Source organism: Protopterus annectens, chromosome 15.part0, assembly GCF_019279795.1.
Source record: "Protopterus annectens isolate FY-2018-M chromosome 15.part0, PAN1.0, whole genome shotgun sequence".
Lineage (NCBI taxonomy): Eukaryota > Metazoa > Chordata > Ceratodontiformes > Protopteridae > Protopterus > Protopterus annectens.
The window spans coordinates 19622360-19647011 of NC_056749.1; the positions used below are offsets into that span (position 1 = coordinate 19622360).

Consider the following 24652-nt stretch of genomic DNA (forward strand, 5'->3'; position numbering starts at 1 on the left):
CGACTCCCACGTGGAGTCGGTCAGGCTGCTGGAAACTCAAGTTGTTGGAGCCTCTGAGACTATTCCCTCAGATGGGTCCGGAGCCGCTGAGCAGGCATCTGCTTTTGAGGGTGTTTTCAGACCTAAACAATTATACATTAAACAGACTACAGCTTCAAAGGCAAAAACTAAAGCACCTTTAAAGGCAAAGAAGCAAGTTCACCAGCCACATGGACAGGCCTCCATGCCCAAAAAACAGATGCTCAAAATGGCCGAAGACTTAATTACCTTTATCAGGGGTTCCCATCCCCCTCCTAAGAGGCCTAGGCAAGAGACTGACTACGAATCTTCAGATCAGGTTTCCATTTCCTCAGATTCCTCTTCTGACCAGGAATATTCTGTTCCCCCCCATGAGGATTCTGATGCTGAAGAGTCTCTACCTTCAGCTTCTCCTCCCGAGGACTATTCCTTTGGAGAAACCTTGCATACCATGAGGGAGCATTTCCACTGGGAGAGCCAAGATGTTTCAGAATCTAAGAGGAGACTCTGGGACTTACTTCTACTACCCCAACACAGGCCTTTAGCTATTCCACCTGTGTTAGACATTGTAGATGTGTTTTCAGTCTCTAGTCTGACCCCTGACTCCTTACCCTCCAGCACCTGTTAAGCCTGACAGATACTACAGGGTTCCTGACTCTCATAAATTCCTTTTCAAAAACCCGGCTGCAGACCCAGAAACTATTTTTTAGGGTCTGAAAGGGGTTAAGGCTTCCACTGCAAAAAACCCTACCCCCTTTGACAGAGATTCCAGGGCAGTGGATAGATGCGGGGGAAAAAAGATTTACACATCTGCTACCTTGGCTATAAGGGCCTTAAACTAAGTTTCATATGCTCAAATATCAGCAATATGTCATGACACTGCTTAAACAGAAAATGTTGATAAATTCTGAATGTGCAGAAAACAAAGTAATGCAGGATTTATTGCATGCAGCTGAACAAGTTTGAAAGCATACTTTGCAATGTGGTTTTGATTCTCTGGAGGCCTCCTGCAGGGCCGCAGTTATGGGTCCTGTAATCAGGAGGCATGCTTGGTTAAAGGAACAAAATCTGCCTGATCATGTCAAAGCTAAATTATTAGATGCACCATTACAGCATGATAACTTGTTTGGTGTTAAGGCAGAAGAGGTGTTAAAGAAAATGGAGGACAAAGCTAAATCTTTGCCAAACGGTCAAAGATTATTTACAAGTACAGCCTCCTAGGTTTAGCAGATACTGGCCTACAAAGAATTGGTCCTTTCCAGTGTCAGACCTCAAAGGGGCATATCCAGATGCCCTAGAGGCAGATCCCAGCCGCAAGGTTCATACAGGTCTAAGCAATGGGGTGCTTCTACCTCCAAAACTGGAGAAGACAAATCACAACCATACAGGAAACTGTCCCAGTGACTTCCCCCTGCCTGCACCAAGCACTTATCTTCTGGCAGCATCCCTGGTGGAAAAATAGCACTTTGTTCTCAAAATTGACACATTATAACCCAGGACAAATGGGTTCTAGATAGTATCACAAGGCTACAAGTTTCACTTCCATACCCTGCCAAAGTCAAACGGTTGGCCAGACCTGATAAATAATCAATGGGCAGAGGCTCAAAAACAAGTCTCATCCCTCATGGACATGGGAGCTATTTAACAAGTGCCGCAGCAAGAGCAGGGACAAGGATTTCACCCAATTCTGTTCTTGGTACCCAGAAAGGACAAAGCATGGAGACCAATACTGGACCTATCTATTCTAAACACTTTCCCGAATGTACCAAAATTCAAGATGTTGACCTTGCAGCTGCTTCTGCCTATGCTGGGCAGAAAGGTTTGGCTCGTCACTTTAGACCTAAAAGAGGCATACATGTATGTTCCAATCAGACAATCATGCAGAAGATACCTCAGATTCAAGGCTGAATTCAAAGCATTACCAGTTCTCTGCACTGCCCTTTGGCTTATCTACTGCGCCCAGGGTCTTCACAAAGTGCCTGGCACCAGTAATTGCTTTCTGCAGACAGAGAAATACAGATATATCCTTACTTGGACGACTGCCTCATTCAAGCAGACTACAAGGACATTCTACTACAGCATCTGGTGTTTGTGAAAAGACTTTTAACATGCCTAGGGTACACAGTCATCGAAAAGAAATCAAAACTAGTACCCTCTCGAGAGAATATTCCTGGGTGCAAGCTTAAATACAACTGCCCAGATGGCTTATCTCATGCCAGACAAAGGTATCTGACTACCTATTTCAAACTGTTGGCAACAAAGGCCCAGTTAACTGCAAGAAAAATTCTGCAGGCTTTGGATTTCATGGCATCCTGCATCCTACTAATTCCATATGCAAGGCTGCATACGAGGGAAACTTCAATGGTACCTAAAAAGTGTTTGGACTCAACATTGCCACAGCCTGGAAACTAATAATTACTCATTCCCTGCCTGCAGCAGGAGTTTCAATGGTGGGCAAAGGCTTGTCACCAAAACAAGGGACAGCCATTCACATTACCCCAGCTAGGCAAACACTAACAACGGATGCCTCAGATTATGCATGGGGGGGCCCACATGGCAGGAAGCTGCATTCAGGGCACATGGACCTCAAACCAAATGCATCTATGTTTGTGTCTTTCAGCTTTTCCCGGTTATGGGTCGCCATAGCGGAACTCCGGTCCGATAATGATTGGCAGTTGATTTTTATGTACTGGCTTGCCAGGCCTGACGCACAACCTTCAACGAAGGTACACCCATTCATGCATGTCTCCACACAGAAGATGCTCCATGTGAGAATCGAACCGGACAGCGTCTTAATGTGAGGCGGCAATGCTACCGCAGCACCACCACCGCAAAACCAAATGTATCTACATATCAATCAAAAAGAGATGCTAGCTGTTCAAAATGCCCTGACAGCCTTCAAGGATCTACTTCATCCAGGACAACTACTGATAAAGACAGACAGCACCATGGTCATGTGGTATATAAACAGGCAGGGGGGGCACACATTCTTACCCCCTTTGCAGACTAACCATGACATTGTGGGACACAGGATTGACTTACCAAGTACATCTGCAGGCACAATTCCTGCCAGGAAGGAAAAATACTCTAGCAGACGAACTAAGCAGAAACCTCCTGGATCCCCACAAGTGGCAACTGGATCTACAAGTCTTCAGCATGATAACAAGGAAATGGGGATGCCCGGACATAGATCTATTTGCTTCCCCTCACAACTACCAACTAAAAAGATTCTGCACAAGGATTTATCACAGACAAGAATGGAAAGTGGACACCCTATCCTTAAGCAGTACATGCCTTTCCCCCCTCTGCCTCTCCTCCCCAAGGTACTCCTAAAGGTCCGACAGGAGAAACCAAAGATGATACTGACTGCCCCAGACCGGACCCGCCAGCACTGGTACCCAATATTAAGGAGCTTGTCACAATGCCCAGCTTGGACCTTACCTCCAGTACCTCATCTACTGTCCCAGCAAAACAATCTGATCCTGCACAGCCAACTCAGGACTTTAAACCTGGCAGCATGGTGGATAATGTAGTCATACAAGACACACCTCTCAGCAAAGCTGTGATGGATGTCATTTTGGAAGCCAGAAGGCCTAGTACTAGAAAATTTTGTGCTGGAAAATGGAAGAGATTCTGTGCTTAGAACCAGGCACAAGGAACAGATACAGCTGTGCCAAATATTCCTCAGATTTTACAGTACTTAACTGAGATGTTGGACAAAGGCCTATCTTTCTCATCTATTAAAATTCATGCCTCTGCCATTTCAGCTCATTACAATGAAGAGACACAGATCTTTTCTCATCCATTATTAAAACAGTACCTCAGAGGAGCCAAAAATTCAAGTCCTCCAAGGAGATCACCAGTGCCTGCATGGGACCTCAACTAAGTCTTGGAAAAACTTGCCCTGCCTTCTTTTGAGCCAGCTGCTACTGCTGATATAAAGTTTTTATCTTGGAAAACAGCTCTGCTCCTAGCAATAACTTCTGCAAGACGAGTTTCAGAGCTACAGGCACTCATAGGTTCATAGGTTAGTACTAAGCTAACTGCCCTTGCGAGCCATTTTAAGCTTAGCCAATTATCCCTTGTGAGACTCAAACCCTGCACCTTGTGTTTGTAAGGCAAACACTGTAACCATTAGGCCACCCTCCCAACCCTGGCTGTGGAACCTTTTATCCGGACAGTCTCCCTGAGGACAAACCCAACATTTATGCCTAAAGTGGTGCCCAGTGTGGCGCTTAACCAAACCATTTATCTGCCAACTTTTTATCCGAAACCACAGAACAAGGGGGAAAGAATTCTGCATTCTTTGGACGTACACAGACAGTTTAGATTCTACTTGGACCAAAGTTTTCAGAAAGACAGAGCCATTACTAGTGGCATATGCTGCAGGATCTCAGGGAAAGGCCATCTCAAAGCAGACTATTTCAAAGTGGATAGGCCACTGCATTCGTTTCTGCTACTTAAACCATGGCAAGCCAGTGCCTAAGGGCATTAGGCCACATTCCGCCAGAGCTACAGCCACTTCAGCCACCTTTCTCACGGGAGTAACAACCAAGGACATTTTAGAGGCAGCTACTTGGAGTTCAGTGCACACCTACACCTTTACAAAGCACTATCATCTGCCACTCTACTCTAAATCCAGGGCAGGCTTTGCCATTGCAGTTCTGCAGGGTCTCATAGCCGCTCCTAATGCTGTTTAGCTCCAGCCTCCCAACCATAGCTTTGGAATCTACCCAAATGTAGTGACTGCAACAGTGAAACACTAAGAACATAGTACAGTTGTGTACACTTACCATAAATGTAGATGTTCGAGTGTATTCACTGTTGCAGTCCAGGTTACCCACCCGCCACCCCCCTTTTTCTTCTGATGGAACTTATCTTTCCTTCTCTGATTTATACAACCTATGTGGTGTATTTGCTTATAGATGAATAAATTTTGGCTACCCTTTTAGGGGGCACCTGACATCTGGGGCAAGAAAAACTAAAGACAATGGCGTTGGCTGCTTTTTTTTAATACCCCTGACGACCTGACGTCAGGGGAGGGGCGACACCAGCTGACGCAGGACCCAAGACTTTGGAATTCAGGCCGACGGAGCGCAACCTGCCAGCAAGGTTACCCAAATGTAATGACTGCAACAGTGAATGCACTCTAACATCTACATTTATGGTAAGTGTACACAACTGTACTTTACCCTCCCGCCATCCCCCTGTCATTCTGGAGTTATCTTTCCTTCTCTATCTTCTACAACCTATGTGGTTATTTGCTTGTAGATGAAGGTAAAGTTTATATTGATGCATGTATTTATATATACATAATTTTGCTACCTTTTTGGGGGCACCTGACATCTGGGGCAAGAAAAACTAAAGAAAATGGCGTCTGTTGCATGTCTACCCCCTGACGACCTGACATGGAAAAGGAGACATCCACCGATGCAGCACCCAAGACTTTGGAATTCAGGCCGACTGAGGGCAACCAGCCAGCAGATTAGCCAAATGCAATGACTGCAACAGTGAATACACACTAACATCTACATTTATGGTAAGTTTACACAACTGTTCTTTTTCTGCTACTTGCACCATGGTAAACCTGTGCCCAAGGGGATCAGATCCCATTCCACCAGCGCTGCCTCTACTTCAGCAGCTTTTCTCAGAGGGGTCCCTACCAGAGACATTCTAGAAGCTTCTTCTTGGAGCTCAGTTCATACGTTCACAAAGCATTATCATTTACCTCTCTTCTCTAAATCCTGGGCAGGCTTTGCCACTGTAGTCCTGCAGGGCCTTATAACTACTCCTAATGCTGTTTAGTTCCATCCTGCCATCCTTAGCTTTGGGATTCTACCCAAATGTAATGACTACAACAGTGAAACACGAAGAACACAGTACAGTTGTGTACACTTACCATAACTGTAGATGTTCACGTGTATTCACTGTTGCAGTCCGGGTTACCCACCCGCCAGCCCCCTTTTCTATACCTTTTCTTTCCTTCACTATACTCAAAAGCCTTTGTGGTGTATTTGCTTTTAGTTGAAGGTAAATTTTTTGTTTCTAAGGTACATTTATACATATAATTTTGCTCCCCATTTGGGGGGCACCTGACATCTGGGGCAAGAAAAACAGATTAAAATGACGTTGGCTGCATGTTTTTATACCCCTGATGACCTGACATCATGGAAGGAGGAGAAAGCAACTGACGCAGGACCCAAGACTGTTATTCAGGCCGACTGAGGGCAACCTGCCAACAGATTACCCAAATGTAATGACTGCAACTGAGAATACACTTGAACATCTACATTTATGGCAAGTGTACACAACTGTACTTTTTGTTCCTGGAACTCGGGGCAAAGCTATTTCTAAACAGACTATTTTCAAGTGGATTGGTCATTGTATTCACTTTTGTTACAGCATGGCAAGGTTCCTCCTCAGGGTATTAGGACCCATTCTACTAGAGCAGCCTCTACCCCAGCAGCTTTTCTAAGAGGTGTACCTTCTAAGGACATCCTGGAAGCAGCTACCTGGACTTCTGTCCACACTTGGAAAACAAGGGCAAATTGTAATGTTTAGTCAGTCCAGTGCTGGTTTTGCCACTGCAGTGTTGCAGGGCATTCTTACCAACCCATTATTCAGTGGGTGTTCCTCCTCCCTTTTGTTTTTTTCCTGGGCTTTGGGAATCCACCCATTTGTAAGGACTGCAACAGTGAAACATGAACATAGTACAGCTTTGTACACTTACCATAAATGTAGAGTTTTGAGTGTATTCACTGTTGCAGTTTTGGTTCCCCCCATTCCATTCCCCCATTTTTTTTCCTAGGGCACAGACTGGATTTTTTCTTTTCCTGGTCTTATTTTTTGGGGGGCTCCTGACAGTTAAGGCAAGAAAAACTGAGGGACTGGCGTCAGCTGCTTGGCTTTATACCTGGTGTTAGGCTTAAAAAAAGGCAGCCACCGTCCTATACCAAGGACTTTGGTATTCTGGCCGACTGCGAGCTACCGGGAGCCAGATAACCCATTTGTAAGGACTGTAACAGTGAATAGACTCGAACATTTACATTTATGGTAAGTGTACACAACTGTACTTAGCATGACAGAGGCTCTGTGCCAAAGGGTCATAGCCAGCCTGCATAGAGGGTAGGAGTGAGTCCCTTCCTGCTTGTTGATACCGCATTACAGTTGTCTGCTTTGATCAGGAGTGCCCCTGGAAGAGAGAGGGCTTGAAAGCTGTCAAGGCATGCTGGACAGCCATCTCATTTTGGTTGATGTGCAGAGGGATTTGCTGTGGGCTCCATTGGCCCTGTATGCACCCCAGGCAGAGTCTGATGCGTCTGTGGTGAGGGTCTGGGTGGCGGGGGGGTGGTGAGAAAGGTAGTCCTTGTTGTGGGAGCATGCTGTTGCCCACCAAAGAAAATATTTTCTGAGGCTAGGAATTATAGATGTAAGATTCCCCAGGTCTTGAGAGTGTTGGCACCAAAGGCTTTTTAGGTACCATTGAAGTTTCCTCATATGCAGTCATGCATATGGAATGAGTAGTATGCAAGATGTCATGAACCCCAGAACTTACAGGATCTTCCTTGCAGATAGCTGGGGTCTGGTGGCTAGTTGAGAGAAGTAGGCTGTCAGAAAAATTTTGTTTTTCTGGTGTAAGGAATGCCATCTGGGATGCTGTGTCCAGGCTTGCTCCCAGGAATATAATCCTTTGGGTGGGCACCTGTTTGGATTTCTTTTCGTTTATTGTGTACCCTAGGGAGGTTAGTAGGGACTTTACAAAGGCCATTTGCTTGAGCAGATTTTCCTGTCTGCCTGAATTAGGCAGCCCAAGTATGGGTAAATCTGGATATTCCTTTGCAAAAGGCAATGGCTGGAGGCAGACATGTTGTGAAAACTCTGGTAGCAGTAAATAAGCCAAAGGGAAGCACAGAGAACTGGAAGTGTTGAGATCCTGCCCTGAAACGGATATATTTCCTGCATGATTCCCTGATAGGAATGTGGAGGTAGGCCTCTAGGGTGGCTAGCCAAGCATTCTTGGAGAGCATGAGTAGCAGCTGCTGGAGGATTAGCATTTTGAATTTTGGGATCACCAGGAAGGTTTTCAGAATGGATAGATTGAGGATGGGGCGCCAGGTGTCCTCTTTTATGGGCACCAGAAAAAGTCTGGAGTAGAAACCTTGGCCTTTCTATTCTACAGAAACGTGCTCTACTGCTGTCATAGAGAGCAGGGAAAGGACTTGCTTTTGCATCTCTGCCCAATGGGTTGGAGTTGGATCTGAGAACCCTTTTGGGGTTGGAAGGGTGTGGAAGGAAAATTTGTATCCCTGGGACACTATGTTGAGAAACCGGCGGTCGTTGGTAATGGTGGACCAGGTGCTTGCATGAAAGGAGTTTTTTCCTCATAGGGGTAAGTGAAGGTGGGTAGAGGGAGGTGGTGGGGGAGGTGTCATTGTGAGTTCTTACCAGAAGGGGGTGGCTTAGAACTCCCTGGTTTTGAAGTAGCAGTAGTCCACTACTTAGATCTCTGCATTCCTTGTGGCTGCTGTCTGGAGGGTCTGGTTCCCCGGGGTCTGGGCTGAACTGACTTAGTGGGAGCGGGAAAGGACCAGTGCTTGGTGGGTCAATACCTGCTGAACCTGGGTGGCTGGACCTGTAAGAAATCCTTAACTGTCTGCATAGCTTTTGATTTTTCTTCCATCTTTTTTAAGACCTCTTCTGCCTTAGTGCCAAATAAGTTGTCTTTGTGCAATGAGGCATCCAACAATTTAGATTTGACATGGTCTGGCAAAGGCAGTTCCTTAAGCCATGCATGCCTTCTAATGACTGATCCGATGACTGCTGCCCTGCAGGAAGCTTCTAGGGCATCAAAACCACAGTGCAAGGTGTGTTTAGTTACTTGACTTGCAGAATGCATTAACTCTTGTAACTCTTTAGATACTGCACAAGCAGGAAAGAAAGACATTTTTTGTTTAAGGAGTTTCCAGGGTATGTTGCTAAAATTTTAGCATATGGAACTGGCCGTTTAGTACCCTGATCGCAAGAGTAGCCGAGGTGTGTACTTTTTTACCCCATCTGTCTAGTGCTTGGGAATCCCTGTCTGAGGGGTAGGATTCTTAGCAGAGGTTGCTTTAATCCTTTTAGGCCCTTGAGAAAAATTACCTCAGGGTCATCAGTAGGATTTGTAAAAAGAAATGAGAGAGTCAGGGACTCTGTAGTACCCGTCTGGTTTTCTGGGTGCAGAAGTGAGGGTGTCAGGAGTCAAGCTGGATTCCAGGAAAACATCCTCCACAACATCCAGGACTGGGGGGATGGCCAAAAGGGTCTTTGCTGTGGAAGATTCTAAGAATTCCCCGAGTCTCTCTCTTTAGACTGAGGGTAGTCCTGACTCCATTGGAAATGCTCCCTTAAGGTAAAAAGGGTTTCCCCAATGGAAAAATCCTCTGTGGGAGAGGCTAAAGGGATGGAATCCTTTGCATGAAAATCCTCTTAAGTAGAAAGGGGGTTGCATGTCTTCATATTCAGATGCATCAGAGTAATCTGACTCTTGTTCAGACAAAACTACAGGGGACCGATCTCTCTTCCTTTTGGAGGGGGTAGCTTGGCTTCCCCTGATCAGCGTAAGGTCTTCTGCCATTTTATGCATTTGAGACTGAGGCAAGGAAGCAGGTGCCTGAGATTGGGTAGTCTGTTTCTTGGGTGTGGTTTGTACCCTTGGCCTAAACTGTAGTTTCTGAAAGAGCGCTAGTTGCAAAAGACGTCAGTTTGTGTCGAGAATCGGTAGTGCGAGGGATTTCCTCGGAAGCCAGTGCCTGCTCAGCGGCTCCGGACCCATCCAAGGTAGAGACGACCGCAGGATCCTTAGTTGAAGTTTTGTGGCATAACTGACTCTGAAAGGGTCTCCATAATGGCCTGCAAATCCACAGAAGTGGGCATCAGGGGCTGTGAAAGTGCCTCAACGAGGACTGGAGAACTGACTACTAGGTTAACAGGAGCATCATTGGTAGGGTGGGACCTGTGCAGTCTGTATCTTTTACGATTTTTCAGAAGATCTGCTGTCTGATGGCTTACCGAAGTCGTATCTCAGTTCGAGGACTGTAAGCGAAAATATCTAGCTACAATAACTGCTAACGATGGATAGTTCTGGCGTTGAACAAAGCACAGAAGCAACAGCGGGGGGATGTCGTGGTCTGGGCCTAAACAAGTAACGCAGTAAGAATGAAAGCCTCTGTTGTATTTGCTTTCCACAGGTGACAATTAACTTTTTCTGACATCGGCTAGTGCAAGAAAAAAGTATCCCCAATGGAGTACTTGGCTATAGAAGACTTCAGCTTCAGTTCGGTAAACGAAACTCTGGTAGTGGCTGACCGGCACTCGTGCAAACTGCTTCTGGCTCCATAGCAAGAACGACTGATGTAATGGTGTCTGCTGCCTTACTTTATAGTACTGACAACCTGACGTCAGTCCTGAAGCTACATCAGCTAATGAAGAAATACTAAGCCTCTGGTATTCGGGCCGGCCGAGGGCTACCCTGGCAGAGATAACCCAAATGTGATGACTGCAACATTGAAACACTAAGAACATCACTAGATTCAATGACCTTGTGTTTGCCTGTGACATAAAGCATGCTGGCGAGACCGATGTCTGAGGATCCACACACACTATGGAATGCTCCCCAGCCATGGGAAATGGAGTTTATCCCTGGCCCTTTTCAAAACATTGATCATTGGATGGGAAATTGTAAATTTACTCTCTGACCCCCATCTCTATGGATAGAGGCTTGACGGCAAGTTAATGCCAAACTAACATAGCCACCGCCACCACCACTCCTGCTCCCCCCCAATAACCTCAAGCTACCTCCTTCCTAACATACCCCCACCATATAGGCAGCCGATGTACTTGAGGTTGACTGGGTTGGGTTGCACAGCTCGGCTTATGAAAACCACAGTGGCTATAACCTAGTATTAACCTATGCATGACAAATGTAGTGGAATAAAATAAAAAGCAACATATCCTGTTGTAATACAAATACCAGAATTTATTCTTTAGTTGCATGACTTGCTGTCAGTAGAATTTTCTAATTTTCTCACTACAGCCCCCCGCCCACACCTACAAACAAATGACACCCTAAGAAATCTTAGTAAATATGGGTTTTGTAATGAAAGCAAAAGCATATAATCTACTGAAACCATGCGTTGCTTTCTTTTAATATAGTAAGTTTCATCCTGGTATGTGACCAACAGAGTTCTAATTTCTGCGTTCTTTAGTTAAAGCTCTGTAGAGCTGATAAATTTATTGTCCTTTATGTACACATCTTGATGGCCTTCTATTCACATGTTGCTGTATTCATCACATATGGGTTTACTCCTCTTGCTCCCTGAATGTCCGGCAAGTATACAAAAGCTTTCAGTCACTGTATGGTGCGTGGGACATTTGACATGGCTAGTGGAACGTGGCCATAAAAGTGACATCTGCACACACCAGCTCTCAGAACTTCTCAGCCGCCAGTCAAACTTCAGGTGTTCCTGCCAGCTTGGCCATCTGATCTGGAAGAAGTCCAGTAAGTACCCTGTTGGTGAACAGTTTGTCATTTTTTTCTTATTATAATGCTTGTTCATGTCATCCAGAAAGGGCAAGTGTAAATGCAGCTGTCTGATACCCCACAAGGACACCCACGATCAGTGTTTCTCTTGTTTAGGTCTGTCGCATGACTACAAGACCTGCTCATTTGCCAGGTGGTTTTGCCCAAAATCTTGCACAGCCATCTGCACGTGCTCAATCTTTATCTGGAAAACCAGTGTTTAAAACAATTAGCCTTTGATATGGAGGGTTCTGCTGATGTACCTGCCAAACGGCCGAAAAAAGCCAAGACTATCAGGCCTACCACTACCGATGTACCTCTTCCAACCGACCCTAAGCCTGTGGCCTTCGGCCTGACGCCACTCTGATGCAGTGGGTACCTCCACGGAAGCCACACAATTCCACGTTGAGGGCACGTCCATAGAGGCTTTTCCAATGCCGGGGGAGCCGGTGAATTTCGGTAGGTCTGTCGGATCCCTCCAGTTCCTTAGTCTCTCGATTCCAGGCTTTCCTCCCTTCAGACACCCTCAGGCCTCTCAAAAGGAAGGGAAAAAAATAACACCTTTCATCTACTCCTGAACGCATGCCTGACTGGCAGGATTTCAGCCAAATGTTGTTGAATGCTTTCATGGCCTTGCTGCCCACCACTACTGGGACTTCCACCATCCCTCCGCCTATACAGAGTCCAAGGCCTCAAACATCAGACCCCATCTGAGGGAAGAGGAGGAATTCTCGGATTCTTCATCTGAAGAATCACTATTACTTCTCTGCTACCTTCCCACTTGGGATACAACTCCCCAGAGGAAGAATTCATTGACCCTGACTCCCCAGCAGAGGATTTGAACTTTGGGGAAACTATTATCAAAATGAAGGCACATTTTAAGTGGGAATCATCTGATATGACTGAGGTTCAAAAAAAGGTGGTATGACCTTATTCAGATGGATTCCCCAACTGCTGCTGCTGTTCCTTCAATTCTGACTGCTTTCCTGGATGCCTTCTCTTCCACATCCTTGAACCGTGACTCTCAACCCCCTGCTCCACACAGACCTAATGGATTTTGTAAAGTTCCTGAGACTGCTAAGGAGGTTTCCTTCAGTAGATCCTGCTACTATTTCCATTTCCACAGATAAGGTCTCTAAACTCTCTTGCCCACCACCATCCTCCCACCTGACAGACAGCAAAAACATGAAACGTCTGGGTAAGAAAATTTGCACCTCTGCATCTCTGGCCTTCAGGGCTACCAACTACCAGACACACATAGCTAAATATGCTTTATCCCTTCTGTAGAAAGTCTCTAAGGAATTGTCCGATTCACCAGATTTTGCTAAAGGTTCACTCTTCCCTTGTTGCTCTCGCCTCCCACGTTACCAGGCACTATATGAAGTGCAGTTATGAAGCTGCTGAGGCCTCAGCCAGCTCAGCAACTTCAGCATCTGCCTTAAGAAGGTACTCCTGGCTTCGCCTACAACCCCTGCCAGATGACTTCAGAGATAATCTGGTTGATGCCCCTCTGGATAATACAGCTCTGTTTGGCACAAAATTGGCTGATTTATTTAAGTCACTACAATAAAAGGAGAAAGATGCAGGATTTAAAACATCTGCTGGTCTCTCCTATTCCTAAATTCCAGAGGAATTCCCCCAGCAAAAACGCAATTTATCAGAAAACACACTTGTCCTGCTGCTCCCACAAGACCCAGAAAAATAACCAGGAAGCAACCCACTCCTGGCAGAGCTTCCTCCTCCTCTAGCCAGAGGCCACCCTTTCAAGACAGGGCAGGTAGTATCTAACTGCCAACCTTAAAACCCCAACCCCCTCCTCCTCTGTCACTGTCAAGTGTGGACAGTCATCACCTCAGACAAATTGGTCCTGTCAATAATACAAAACCGGTATTATGACCTGGCTTTATGCCTCCAGGGAGAAGGGTATCCCACAACCTCCAGAACAGCAGCTCCACCTTTTGCAGCCAGTAGTAGAAACCCTGATGGCTCAAGGCATTATCGAAGCAGTACCACAGGTTGCAAAAGGAAGAGGTTTCGACGTCAGGATTTTCCTAGTGCCATGAAGGCTGTCCTTGGAGACCAATTGTGGACCACTGTCTACCCAACCTCTTCCTTCAGGTTCCTGCTTTCCAGATGTTGACCTTACCCAACACTTTTTCCGCTCCTTCTTCCCCAAGAGTTTATGGCCACTCCATGTCAAGGATGCCTACCTTCACATCCCTATAAGGCCCAGTTTCAGGAAATACGTAAGGTTCTCTGTGGGTCCTTCTCACTTGCAATTCTCTGCCTTGCCCTTTCGACTTTCCACTGCACCCAGAATATTCATCAAATGTCTGGCTCCAGTTATTGCCTTTTATAGGGCAAATGGAATCCAGACATTCCCTTACCTGGACGACTTTTCAGGCAGACTGCAAACAGGCCCTCCTGCAACACTTACAAGTTGCCATCACTCTCCTACAGTCCCTGAGATTTCATATCAGCTTCCAAAAATCTCAATTGGAACCCTCCCAAGACATTGTCATCTTGGGGTGCAGGATTCGTACAGATATCATGAAAGCCTAACCCCCAAAAGGTGGAAAGTTTAACAAAACATTTACTTCTGGTCCTCCAGACAACAGAATTGACCGCAAGGCAGTATCTCAGCCTCCTGGGCTACATGGCAGTCACTTATCCCCATGTTATGATTAGCAAGACTCCATATGAAAAAGTTGCAATGGTACCCAAGGTCAGTCTGGACCCAACACTCCCCCTTGGGTACAGGGTTCCCCTCCTGCCCTGCCTCAAACTAGAAATCCAATGGTGGCTGAAGCAAGTGAACCTCAATCCAGGTCTTCCCCTCCAACCACCTCAGCCCAAACAGATGATGCACACACATGCCTCACACTTGGGCTGGGGGAGCAGTTCTAGGCCATCTGAAAGTGCAGGGGCTGTGGCCAGGGTCTCTCAAAAAAGAACACATCAATATATTAGCCCTGTGAGCCTTCCAATCTACAAGAATGACAACTAAAGAATGACCACTAAAGGTCTTCACAGACAATACCACAGTGCTGTGATATCTCAACAAATTGAGGGGGGGGGCAAATCTTGCTTGCTTTGCAGACTAGCTCTCTCTTTTTGTGGGAACTGGCCACCTCCCGGGAAAGTTGCCCTGCAGGCAGTGTAGAGTCCTTCACAACAGAACTCCCAGGCATACTCCATCAGATCCATAACAACCAATCATGAATGGATGCTTCACAGAGATGTCTTCCTGGACCTGGTCCACCGGTGGGGTACACCTTAAATAGACCTGTTTGCCTCCTCCATCAACAGGCAATTTCCATCCTTCTGCACCAGACTTCCACACACTCAGGCGATGGCAACAGTTGCCACCTCAGTCTCTTGGAAGGTGAGGTTTCTCTGTGCATTTCCCCATTCCCCCTTATACAGAAGGTCCTGCTGAAGATCCAGCAGGACAGACCAAAAATCTTGTTTGTGACTGCCTATTGACCAAGACAGCATTGGTTCCCTCTACAATTACAACTATCCAAGGGCAATCACCCCAAGTTATCTCTGAGTGGACCTTCTCACACAGCACAAGGGATCCCAGATGCACCCACAGTGGCAATTGCTGCACCTCACACTGTGGCTAATAGGATTCGGATACCTTTCAGACACCTTTACAATGAGGACGTGGTCACTGTCCTGCAAGAGGCTAGGAAACCACATACAAGAAAATCTTACCCTTCAAAGTGGAAGAGATTTTCTGTATGGTATCTCAAGACGGTTGGACCCGTTTCCAAACGAGACCCCTCTAGTACTGTCTTACCTGTGTGAATTACTGCAGACAGGGTTGGCCTATTCCTCCATTAAAACCCACTTGTCTGCCATTTCAGCATGTCTTCCTCTGGATCCAGACCCAACTTTCAGATTACCAGCAAAGTTATTCCTTAAAGGGGTCCTTCACCTCAGACCCCCCCCCCCCCAGGAAGCCACCCCCACCCCCATGGGACCTAAAGTATGTTTTGGAAAAATCTTACGTTTCCTCCATTCGAGCCAGCAGACAAGGCTTCCCTAAAATACTGTACATGGAAAACTGTCCTGCTCGTGGCCTTAACGTTAGCCAGAAGAATGTCAGAGCTGCAAACCCTCATGGCTATTTCACTTTTCCTAGTATTCCACACTGATCAGGGTTATGCTTTGAACTAACCCATCCTTCATGCCCAAGGTGGTGAGTGACCTTTCAGTTAAGCCATTCACCTACCTACACACAGGAGACGGTACTCCCTTCCCTAGATGTGAACAGACAACTCTGATTTTACCTACACAAAACCAAGCCCTTCAGGCAAGCTAATCAACTCTGTCTCCTTCCACTCCAGGGCCCTAAGGAAGGCAGTAACCAAACAATTTCAACCTGAATTTCCAAAGCTATCACCTTCTGCTACAAATACCATGGGAAATCCCTGCAAGGTACTGTTAAAGCACACTTAATCAGGACAGTAGCCTCCTCAGGAGCCTTCTTCAGGAGTTTCGATACCTCTACCATTCTAGAAGCAGCCACTTGGTCATCAGTGCACACCTTCACCAAACATTACAAGTTGGACAGTCTTTCCAGAGCACGGGTGGGGTTTGCCAGGGCTGCACATCATGGATTCCTGGAGACCACCTCTAGACCACTACCCCCTTCACAGTGAGCTTTGGGACTCGCCCATATGTGATGAATACTGCAACATGTGAATAGGACATACAGAAGTTGTGTAAAATCTTATATAACCATAATGCTGCAGTATTCCTTCCCCTCTTATGCTGCATTTCCCTTTCTGGATGGCACAGGACTGGCATTTCCCTTCCTAGGAATGGTTCCGACTGGGGCTTACAGTTCCGAGAGGTGGTGTGTGCAAGCGTCACTTTTATGGCCCGCTTTCCACTAGCCACGTCAGAAGTCCCACTCACCATACATTGACAAACTTTATATACTGGCCCGGATGTTTTGGGAGCAAGAAGTGTAAACCCATATGTGATGAGTACTGCAAGCCTTGAAGAGAAGGTCATCTATAGGTATGGTAAGGTTTTACACAACTTTTCTTTTTTCACTGCTGTTTAGGCAACAGCACAGCTGGTATTCATTTTTCAAGTTGCTATAGTGAGATCTTTTGGTAAACTAACTTTTGTCAGCAACAGTAAAATCATTTCTGATTTGAGTGTTAGCTTAATGGATGAGGATGGCAAAACACTGCAGGAAGTTATATCCAATCTGACTGAAAGGAGCAGAGGTTTGCTTAACTCAAGCAGGTGCAAGCTTCACAAAAGGTAAGAATGAGCATAGTCTGACTGAAAATCAATTCCTGATTAACTCTTTGTGCAAATGAAGAGATTTCCCTTAAGGGCACTCAGATCTAGCTATTTTCCTAGTCAGAGCTGGGAAAAATCAACAAACAAGGTAAGTTTCAATGCCTCAAATAGTACTTTGTGGAACAAAGCAAAATTGACGTGTGAAAACCTGATTTACAGAAAATGCTTTCTAGTGTTTTGTGGGGAAGTGATTTTCTGTGAGAATGAGCTTGCCTTATGCATGTGACATCAGGGTCTACAGTAGGACATACTTAAATTTTTGAATGTGAGATGTTCTAAAACATTTGCATCACTCCTTTTGTTGTGAAGAATTAATCCAAAGAACCATCAATGAGGGAGGGTCCTGTCATTGATCAGTTGGCATGGTAATAAAGCTGTCTTGCATACTAAATGTGTGTGCTATGTACAACTTTCTGTGCACTTTTTAAGCATGGTGTTGGGCAATGTGATTTAGTCTCTTAGGCTGATTTCAAGATGGAAATCAAAGGATGATGGAGAGCACTTTTACATCCAAGTGACGCTTCCAGGTGCATCTGCAGTGAACTCATCCTGACGCCTCTGTGTCAAAATATGCAGTAATTCTAAAACCAGGCTATGAACAAAGTTTTAAAAGATTTCATCTTAAAGTTTATGCACTGGCAAACTCAGTTGCATTAATATTTGACTTCTGTCTCGTGCAAGTACAATAGATATTGACTGTTTTTGTGATCTTAATTTATATAAAGATAATTTTCAATTTTTGTAAATATTTCAACAACCAAGACGAGACAGAACTCCTTAGCCTCATATGAAAGCACTCGGCTAGAGGAATAAAATGCTGCTGCTGATGGGTATGCGTGTAACTTGAGTGGTTGCTGAGATACTGTATTTACAAAATTATTATAAATGTAATACTTACCGTGTTACTGTGACCTATAAAATGTGGTTTGACCTAAACCTAAAGAATACTTACCACTATAAAAAATAGTTTGTGCTGAAGAGTTTGCCATTATACCTCTGTCATAAATAACCCCTGTGGTTCCAGAATTTGTTTGAAATGTGAGGACATAATTTGATTCTGTCAAAAGGCTTGGGCTCCGCCCATTGGAAGTTACAGTGCAAACTTCCTCCATTGGAGGAGTTGTTAAAACACCTGTTTTCATATTCATTTTTGAAAAGCTTTGCTCCCGCCTCTGGGTTTAACAGTTAAGCCAGAAGAAGTTTAAGAAAAATAAGATTTATCTGTGTTGTAATTTTGTTTTTGCTTTTGAGTTACAGGGGACTCAGAACATGGCCAGATCCTTTACCACAAAAAGAGCTGCCAACAGAAAGAAGTTGGAGATTTGTCATTACCTGAAAAAAACCCTGGTGGGGGATTGGTTTTGCCTGAAACATTTGGTGTATGTACATGTGATTCTCGGAGTGATGTGTTGGAGTATTCAGCATGCACTGAAGATGGGAATGGTACTGTTCATTCACGACCTCCTAATGCTGCCCCTGGGGGCAGCACAGCACTAACTGATGAGTCTCCAGTTCTCGCCAGAGCTAGGCAGTTTGTAGCTGACATTTTCAGGAGGGCCAGAGTGGCTAGTGCTGACGAACTTAAGGTTTGTGTTGCTACAGGAGAGAGCACGGATGTAGAGCAAAGTGAGCGCACGGACTGTAACCCAGCATCAGTTTCCTCAGGTACACTAGGGAGTGTATTGGACAAATGCTGTTCCTGCACATGTTCTGCATCATGTTGCTGTTCAGGGGTGTCTGTTTCCAAGCACAAAACATTGCCACATGAAGAAAGTGACACACTAGCTGCAAACAGTTCTGTTGACATTGTAGCAGATCCTTGTACTTCATCATTCCATGGTCCAGAGTCCAGCAGTCGGATGGGAGAAAACCATCAGACTGATACAGGCTACATGAATTATACCAAACTGCGCTATGTCCTTGACCCTGTTGGATACATAGAGCAAGAGTGTGGTAAGGTTCGTTTTTGAGAAACTATCTTGGATTGTTTGTCTGAGCTGTTTGGATAATTGTTAGGTACTAAAATTGTTTTGTTGTCCAAGTGCATTAGTTCTTTTTGTTTGATATAAATATAATGCATCTGTTACTGGGTCATTTCATGGATTATTTGGGGCATCAGTTATTAAGTGGTGTATTCGTGCAAGTCAGGTGATGACTAAGAACAAGGGAGTCTGATCAAAGCCTACTTTGACAGTCATCAACAGCCCTCCTTGGTCTGTGTATACTGCAGGCCTCTCGTCAGCTTCATGTCGCTTTGTTCAGCAGTAAGAAGAATTGAGTCGGTCTGTAAATGTAGTAGCTTCTGTTAATTTGCTGTACTGTGCTGGCATGCAGCAGGTATCCATGTTTCACAGTGTGTTATCCTGTAGTACGTGTTTGGTTTCTCGGTTTCCTTTGCAAAAAAGGTGTCCATTAGGTAGCCATTCTCCCACAGCTGATCCTGTGATTCACTGGTTACATATATACTTTGTATGAATAGTGGAAGTATTTTGGCTGTAGGACACCACTGTAATGGTATGTTTCCATCGTAATGCAGTCCATGAAAGGCCCCACACTGATCTTGACTTACGTTTTGCTGTTACAAATTCTATTATCAATGATTACACAGGTTGTGCCCTACTTGTACATCTTAACTGTGAGGAAAGGGGAGTGGTACTGTAATGGCAAATGTTTCCTGTTCTGTCTGGATGACCTGTTTGGGGGAGTGGGGTACCAATTCATTTGGCTGGCATTTACACACCAGTCTGGGCTGGTGTCCTGTTCGTATTCCTAGTCTCCTTCCCCTTGTGTGTGTAACCGTCTTTTGGGGAGGAGGGAAAGTGGTCACAGATGTCCTAATCAAAGGTTGGATTTCAGCATAGAGTTTAACAAAGACGGCATTTCGATGTATAGTGTCATGAAAAGAAGGCCGTGGCTGTTAATGTGCCATGGCTAACTGTTTTTAAAAGTGCTGTGATAAGTAGAGGGTGTGCAAAGGGTTGTACTTGGGTATAGCTGTAGGATTAGTTGCCTCTGAAGGTTTGCATTTCTTTTCTAGCCTTTCAGTTAACTATCTGGTAACATTACGGTTTTATGTTTTTAGGTTGTAATGTGGTAGGAATAATTGGAGAGTAAAACTTTTAGAAGCTTGATTGGCATTCTGTAAGATGGTATTAACACTGCCCATTGTTTACTGCTTAATCTAACTTTGTAGACTTTCTTGTCTTACTTCTGCTTTCTGTTATCACTGGCTTGGCACATTTCCAAAATTTTTGTAGGCCCTTCTTTGGGACTGCATGTTTACATACTGACTTCATTTATGGAATTGGGTACACAAAGTCCCTGCAGTCACCTTTTCTTTGCCATTCACAGATAAGATGTTTATACAGTTACTCATATGTGAAAACATTTTGGTGCCCGAATGTAAAAACCTTCTCAACGTTCTCTAACAGAACACTAGCCAGGACCTGTGCTAGGATGCGTCAGCCTGACCACCTGCACTCGACATCCCTGTAAGGAAGGTGCTGTGTACATTGACTGCCACGAACGTCCTCTTTGCAGTTGCCAGGTTGATGTCACACTATCACTAATGGTGCAACTCCTTTGCAAGCTGTCAGACAATCAGGTAACCCTTTTTTCAGCTGACCACCTTTGGGTGAGGTGGTTGTGTTATCTGTGACATTAGTGTTGGCTCTTTGTCATTTGATCATCTAGAGTGTGGTTACAAAGGTGTAGAGGGCATGGAGTATTCATGGATTGGTACCCCCCCCCCTTGATGATGACCCTCTGCATATTGAGTGGCTGTTACTTTGGGCCACCGTCCCTGCAGCTAGGGAAGCAGAAACTTTGGTTCACTTTCTGTAGTTTAGTTCATGGAAGTGGCATATTTATTGGGCATATGCAAGCTGTTAGTCTGCGATCTGGCTTTATACATAACGTAGGTTCATAGGTAGGTACTAGGCTATCGGCCCGAGAGCCTATGTAAGCCTAGCCAACAAGGTTCCTCAGCTTATGCCACCTTTTTAAGGAAATCTACATAAGTTACCATTTTGCAAGCATTTTCTGTACCATTAGGAGCAGTACTTTTGTTTTGCTTGTAACTTTCATGCCAAGTGAACCAAGTGGCCTCCTGTTGGAGATAGGGTTAAGGTAACATGATCCTTCATCCCTTAACACTGGCAAGAAAGGAGACCTTCCATCCAGATCCCTTTTGGGGGAAAAAAGCCCACAGTATATGCATGTAGGACCCAACCAGAGATCTTGTCAAAGCAAAAGCATCTGTATATAAATATTTCCAAAACTCCCTTGATCAGAGTCCTGCGAGTCCAGAGGTTACTGGACTTTGTCAGTACAAATGCCTGAGAACAATTAAGAGTACCCACTGGGGGAATAACCTGTTGGATCATGTCTTTAATATGGGAACTTCATGCACAATCTCTTGTATATCTTCACTTGTTAGGTCTAACATAAAGCAGTCTCCTTCAAAGTAAAACTAAAACCAATGGTGTCCTTCATTTCACTGTTGCAGTATTCTTTACATTAGGGATCCCCTGCCAAGGGTGGCCTGACATCCAGCCAGTATACCAAAGCCTCTAAGTTGCTTTAAGGTAACCTGTACATAATACGTGTGCTCCTTGCATATAGTGTAGGGTATAAAAGGTGGTGTCTAGATGTTACCATCCTCAGAACTTTGCACCGGTCCAAACAGCATCGCTTGATCATTTGTCTGAATGCTTGTTCTGTTCTTGGTTCACCAAGCTGTTTCAGATAAGTACCCTGTTGGGATTCTTATGTAGTTATTCTTTTTAGTTTTGCTTGTGGAGTTTGGTCATCCAAGAAGGATAAATGCCAGTGTAAAACAAATTACCACTAAAGCCCACCATGGCCAGTGTCATTTTTTTTTTTTTTTTTTTTTTTTAACTTAGGTGCCTCTCACAAGTGTACATCCTGTTCTATTTGTCAGGCTTTTGTACCTAAAACCCTTCAGAGGAGGCCATCTTCTTTGGCACTTTATCCTGAAAGTCCGTGTTTTAAGCTTGTTGCAAAAGACGCAATGGAGGGTACTTCCTGCTCCGGGGGACAGGCGTCAGTGAAGAAGGCCAAGAAACCTAGGCTGTTATCTTCTGTTCAAACTCTGCCAGATGTCTCTCCCAATGTGAGTGAATGCCCGTAGGTTTGCCTGGCTTTGTCATTGGATTCTTCTGCTGTGACCGGGGTGGAGGTCAGAGGGGATCCAACTTTAAGCACATCTGAGGAGGCTTTGCAAATGTCTGATGTTCATTGTGTTTCACTGTTGCAGTCATTACACTTGGGTTATCCTGCTGGCAGGCAACCCGCAGTTGGCCCAACTCTTGGTCTGGCATTGGTTGCCATCTCTTCCCTGACGTCAGTGCACCAGGGTTATAAAAGTTGCAACAGACGCCATTTTCTTCAGTCTTTCTTGCTGCACGGTGCCCAAAGCAAAAGCAGTTCGCAAGTGCTGGTCGGCCGACTCCTGAGATTTTCAAAATTGAATTTCAGAACCGAAGTCTTCAATAAAGCTAAGTACCCCGTTGGGGAAACTTTTTCTTGCTCCAGACCGTTGTCAGTAAAAGTTAATAGTTCTATTTCTTGTGGGAAGCAAATACCTCATAAGGACTTTCACTCTTACTGCATTCCTTGTCTAGGCCCTGACCACGACATTACTAGTTGTCGGTTTTGTGCTAGATTCAATAAACGCACTATTAAACGTCGGTTTGATTTTGCTTTACATTATTTTGGATAGATTTAATTATATAATGCCATCGGAACAACCGACGACTGGAATGTATAAAAAACAGACAAAGAAAGATAGGCATCTGAGGTCCAAAACCGAAGCCTCTTCTAGGCCAGTCGCCGGTTCTCAGTGAGGTGCTTTCGCAGCCCCTGACACCCGCTGCCTCAGAGCCACAGGCCTTAACCAACAGCCACGTGAAGACGGCGAGGCTTGTGGAAACTCAAGGTATTGGGCCTACGGAAACTATACCCTCAGATGGGTCCGGAGCCGCTGAGCAGGCATCGGCTTCTGAGGGTGTTTTCAGACCTTCACAGCTTACAATTAAGGCTACTACAGCAGCAAAGGCAAAGTCAAAAACACCATTAAAGACCAGGAAACAAGTGCAGCATTCTCCAGAACAGTCATCCATGCCAAAGAAACAGATGCTTAAAATGGCCAAAGACCTTATTACTTAGTCAGGCGTTCCCATCCCCCTCCTGACAAAAGGCCTAGGCAAGACACTGATTATGATTCCTCTGATCAGGTTTCCATTTCCTCTGGTGGTGGTTCTGATTAGGGCTGTTCTCTCCCTCCCTATGAGGACTCTGATGCTGAAGAGTCCATTCCTTCAGCCTCGCCGCCTGAAGATTATTCTTTTGGGGAAACCCTGCACACCATGAGGGAGCATTTCCACTGGGAGAGCCAGGATTACTCAGAATCCAAGAAAAGGCTCAGATATTTCCTTTTATTGCCTCAGGGAAAAAAGTTTACACTTCTGCTACTTGAGCTGTAAGAGCTTTAAACTGTCAGTTTCACATGCTTAAATATCAACAGTATCTCATGTCATTGTTAAAGCAGAAAATGGTTACAAATATAGAAAGTCCTGACAGTAAAGAAATACAGGATTTATTGCATGTAGTTGAAAAAGTGGGAAAGCATACTCTGCAATGTGGTTTTGATTCATTAGAGGCTTCTTGTAGAGCCACAGTTACAGGCTCAGTAATTTGAAGACATGCTTGGTTAAAAGAACAAAGTTTACCTGACCATGTTAAAGTAAAATTATTGGATGCTCCACTACAGCATGATACTTTGGTGTTAAGGCAGAAGAGGTGTTAAAGAAAATGGAGGATAAAGCAAAGTCAATGCAAACAGTGAAAGATTTCTTACAGGTTCAACCACCTAGATTTAGCAGAAACTGGCCTTCAAAAAATTGGTCCTTTCCAGTGTCAGACAGGCCACAAAGAGGCAGATATAGACGCCCAAGAGGCAGATCTCAGCCTCAAGGCTCCTACAGACCTAAACAATTGGGTGCTTCATCCCCCAAAGGAGAAGACAAATCACAACCTTATAGGAAACGGTCACAATGACTTCCCTTTGCAAATGCCAAGCTCATACCAGTTGACAGCACCCCTAGGGGGAAAGCTAGCACTTTTCTCAAAAAATTGGCACATGATCACCCAAGACCAATGGGTGCTGAATATAGTTTCTCAGGGGGTACAGGTTTCACTTCCACACTCTTCCAAAACCAAAAGGTATGCCAAACCTGCCACAAAACCAATGGGCAGAGGCACAAAAACAGATTGCTGCTCTTATGGATATGGGAGCTATTCAAAAAGTTCCACAAGAAGAACAGGGGCAAGGATTTTACTCGAGACTTTTCTTAGTTCCCAGAAAAGACAAAGCCTGGAGACCAACAATGGACCTGTCAATCCTGAATACTTTCCTGGATGTTCCAAAATTAAAAATGTTAACACTTCAGCTTCTGCCCATGCTGGGCAAGGAGGCTTGGCTAGTTACTTTGGATCTCAAGGAGGCATACCTGCACGTCCCAATCAGACAATCATGCAGAAGATACCTCAGATTTATAGCAGGCTCAATGCATTACCAATTCTCTGCACTGCCTTTTGGCTTATCTACTGCGCCCAGGGTCTTCACAAAATGCCTGACACCAGTAATTGCATTTTGCAGGCAAAAAGGAATTCAAATATATCCCTACTTGGACGATTGCCTTATTCAAGCAGAGAGTAAGGACA

The 24652-nt window shown here is 45.0% G+C and overlaps 1 protein-coding gene across 2 annotated transcripts in view; it reads left to right on the plus strand.

Moving 5' to 3' along the window:
• Positions 1 to 24652, plus strand: part of DCAF15 (DDB1 and CUL4 associated factor 15) — a 1446364-nt gene that overhangs the window by 685078 nt on the left and 736634 nt on the right. For both annotated transcript variants that reach the window (XM_044057323.1, XM_044057324.1), the window contains exon 7: positions 18164 to 18859. In XM_044057323.1, coding sequence (XP_043913258.1) covers positions 18164 to 18859 — 696 coding nt within the window. The remainder of the gene's footprint in view (positions 1 to 18163; positions 18860 to 24652) is intronic.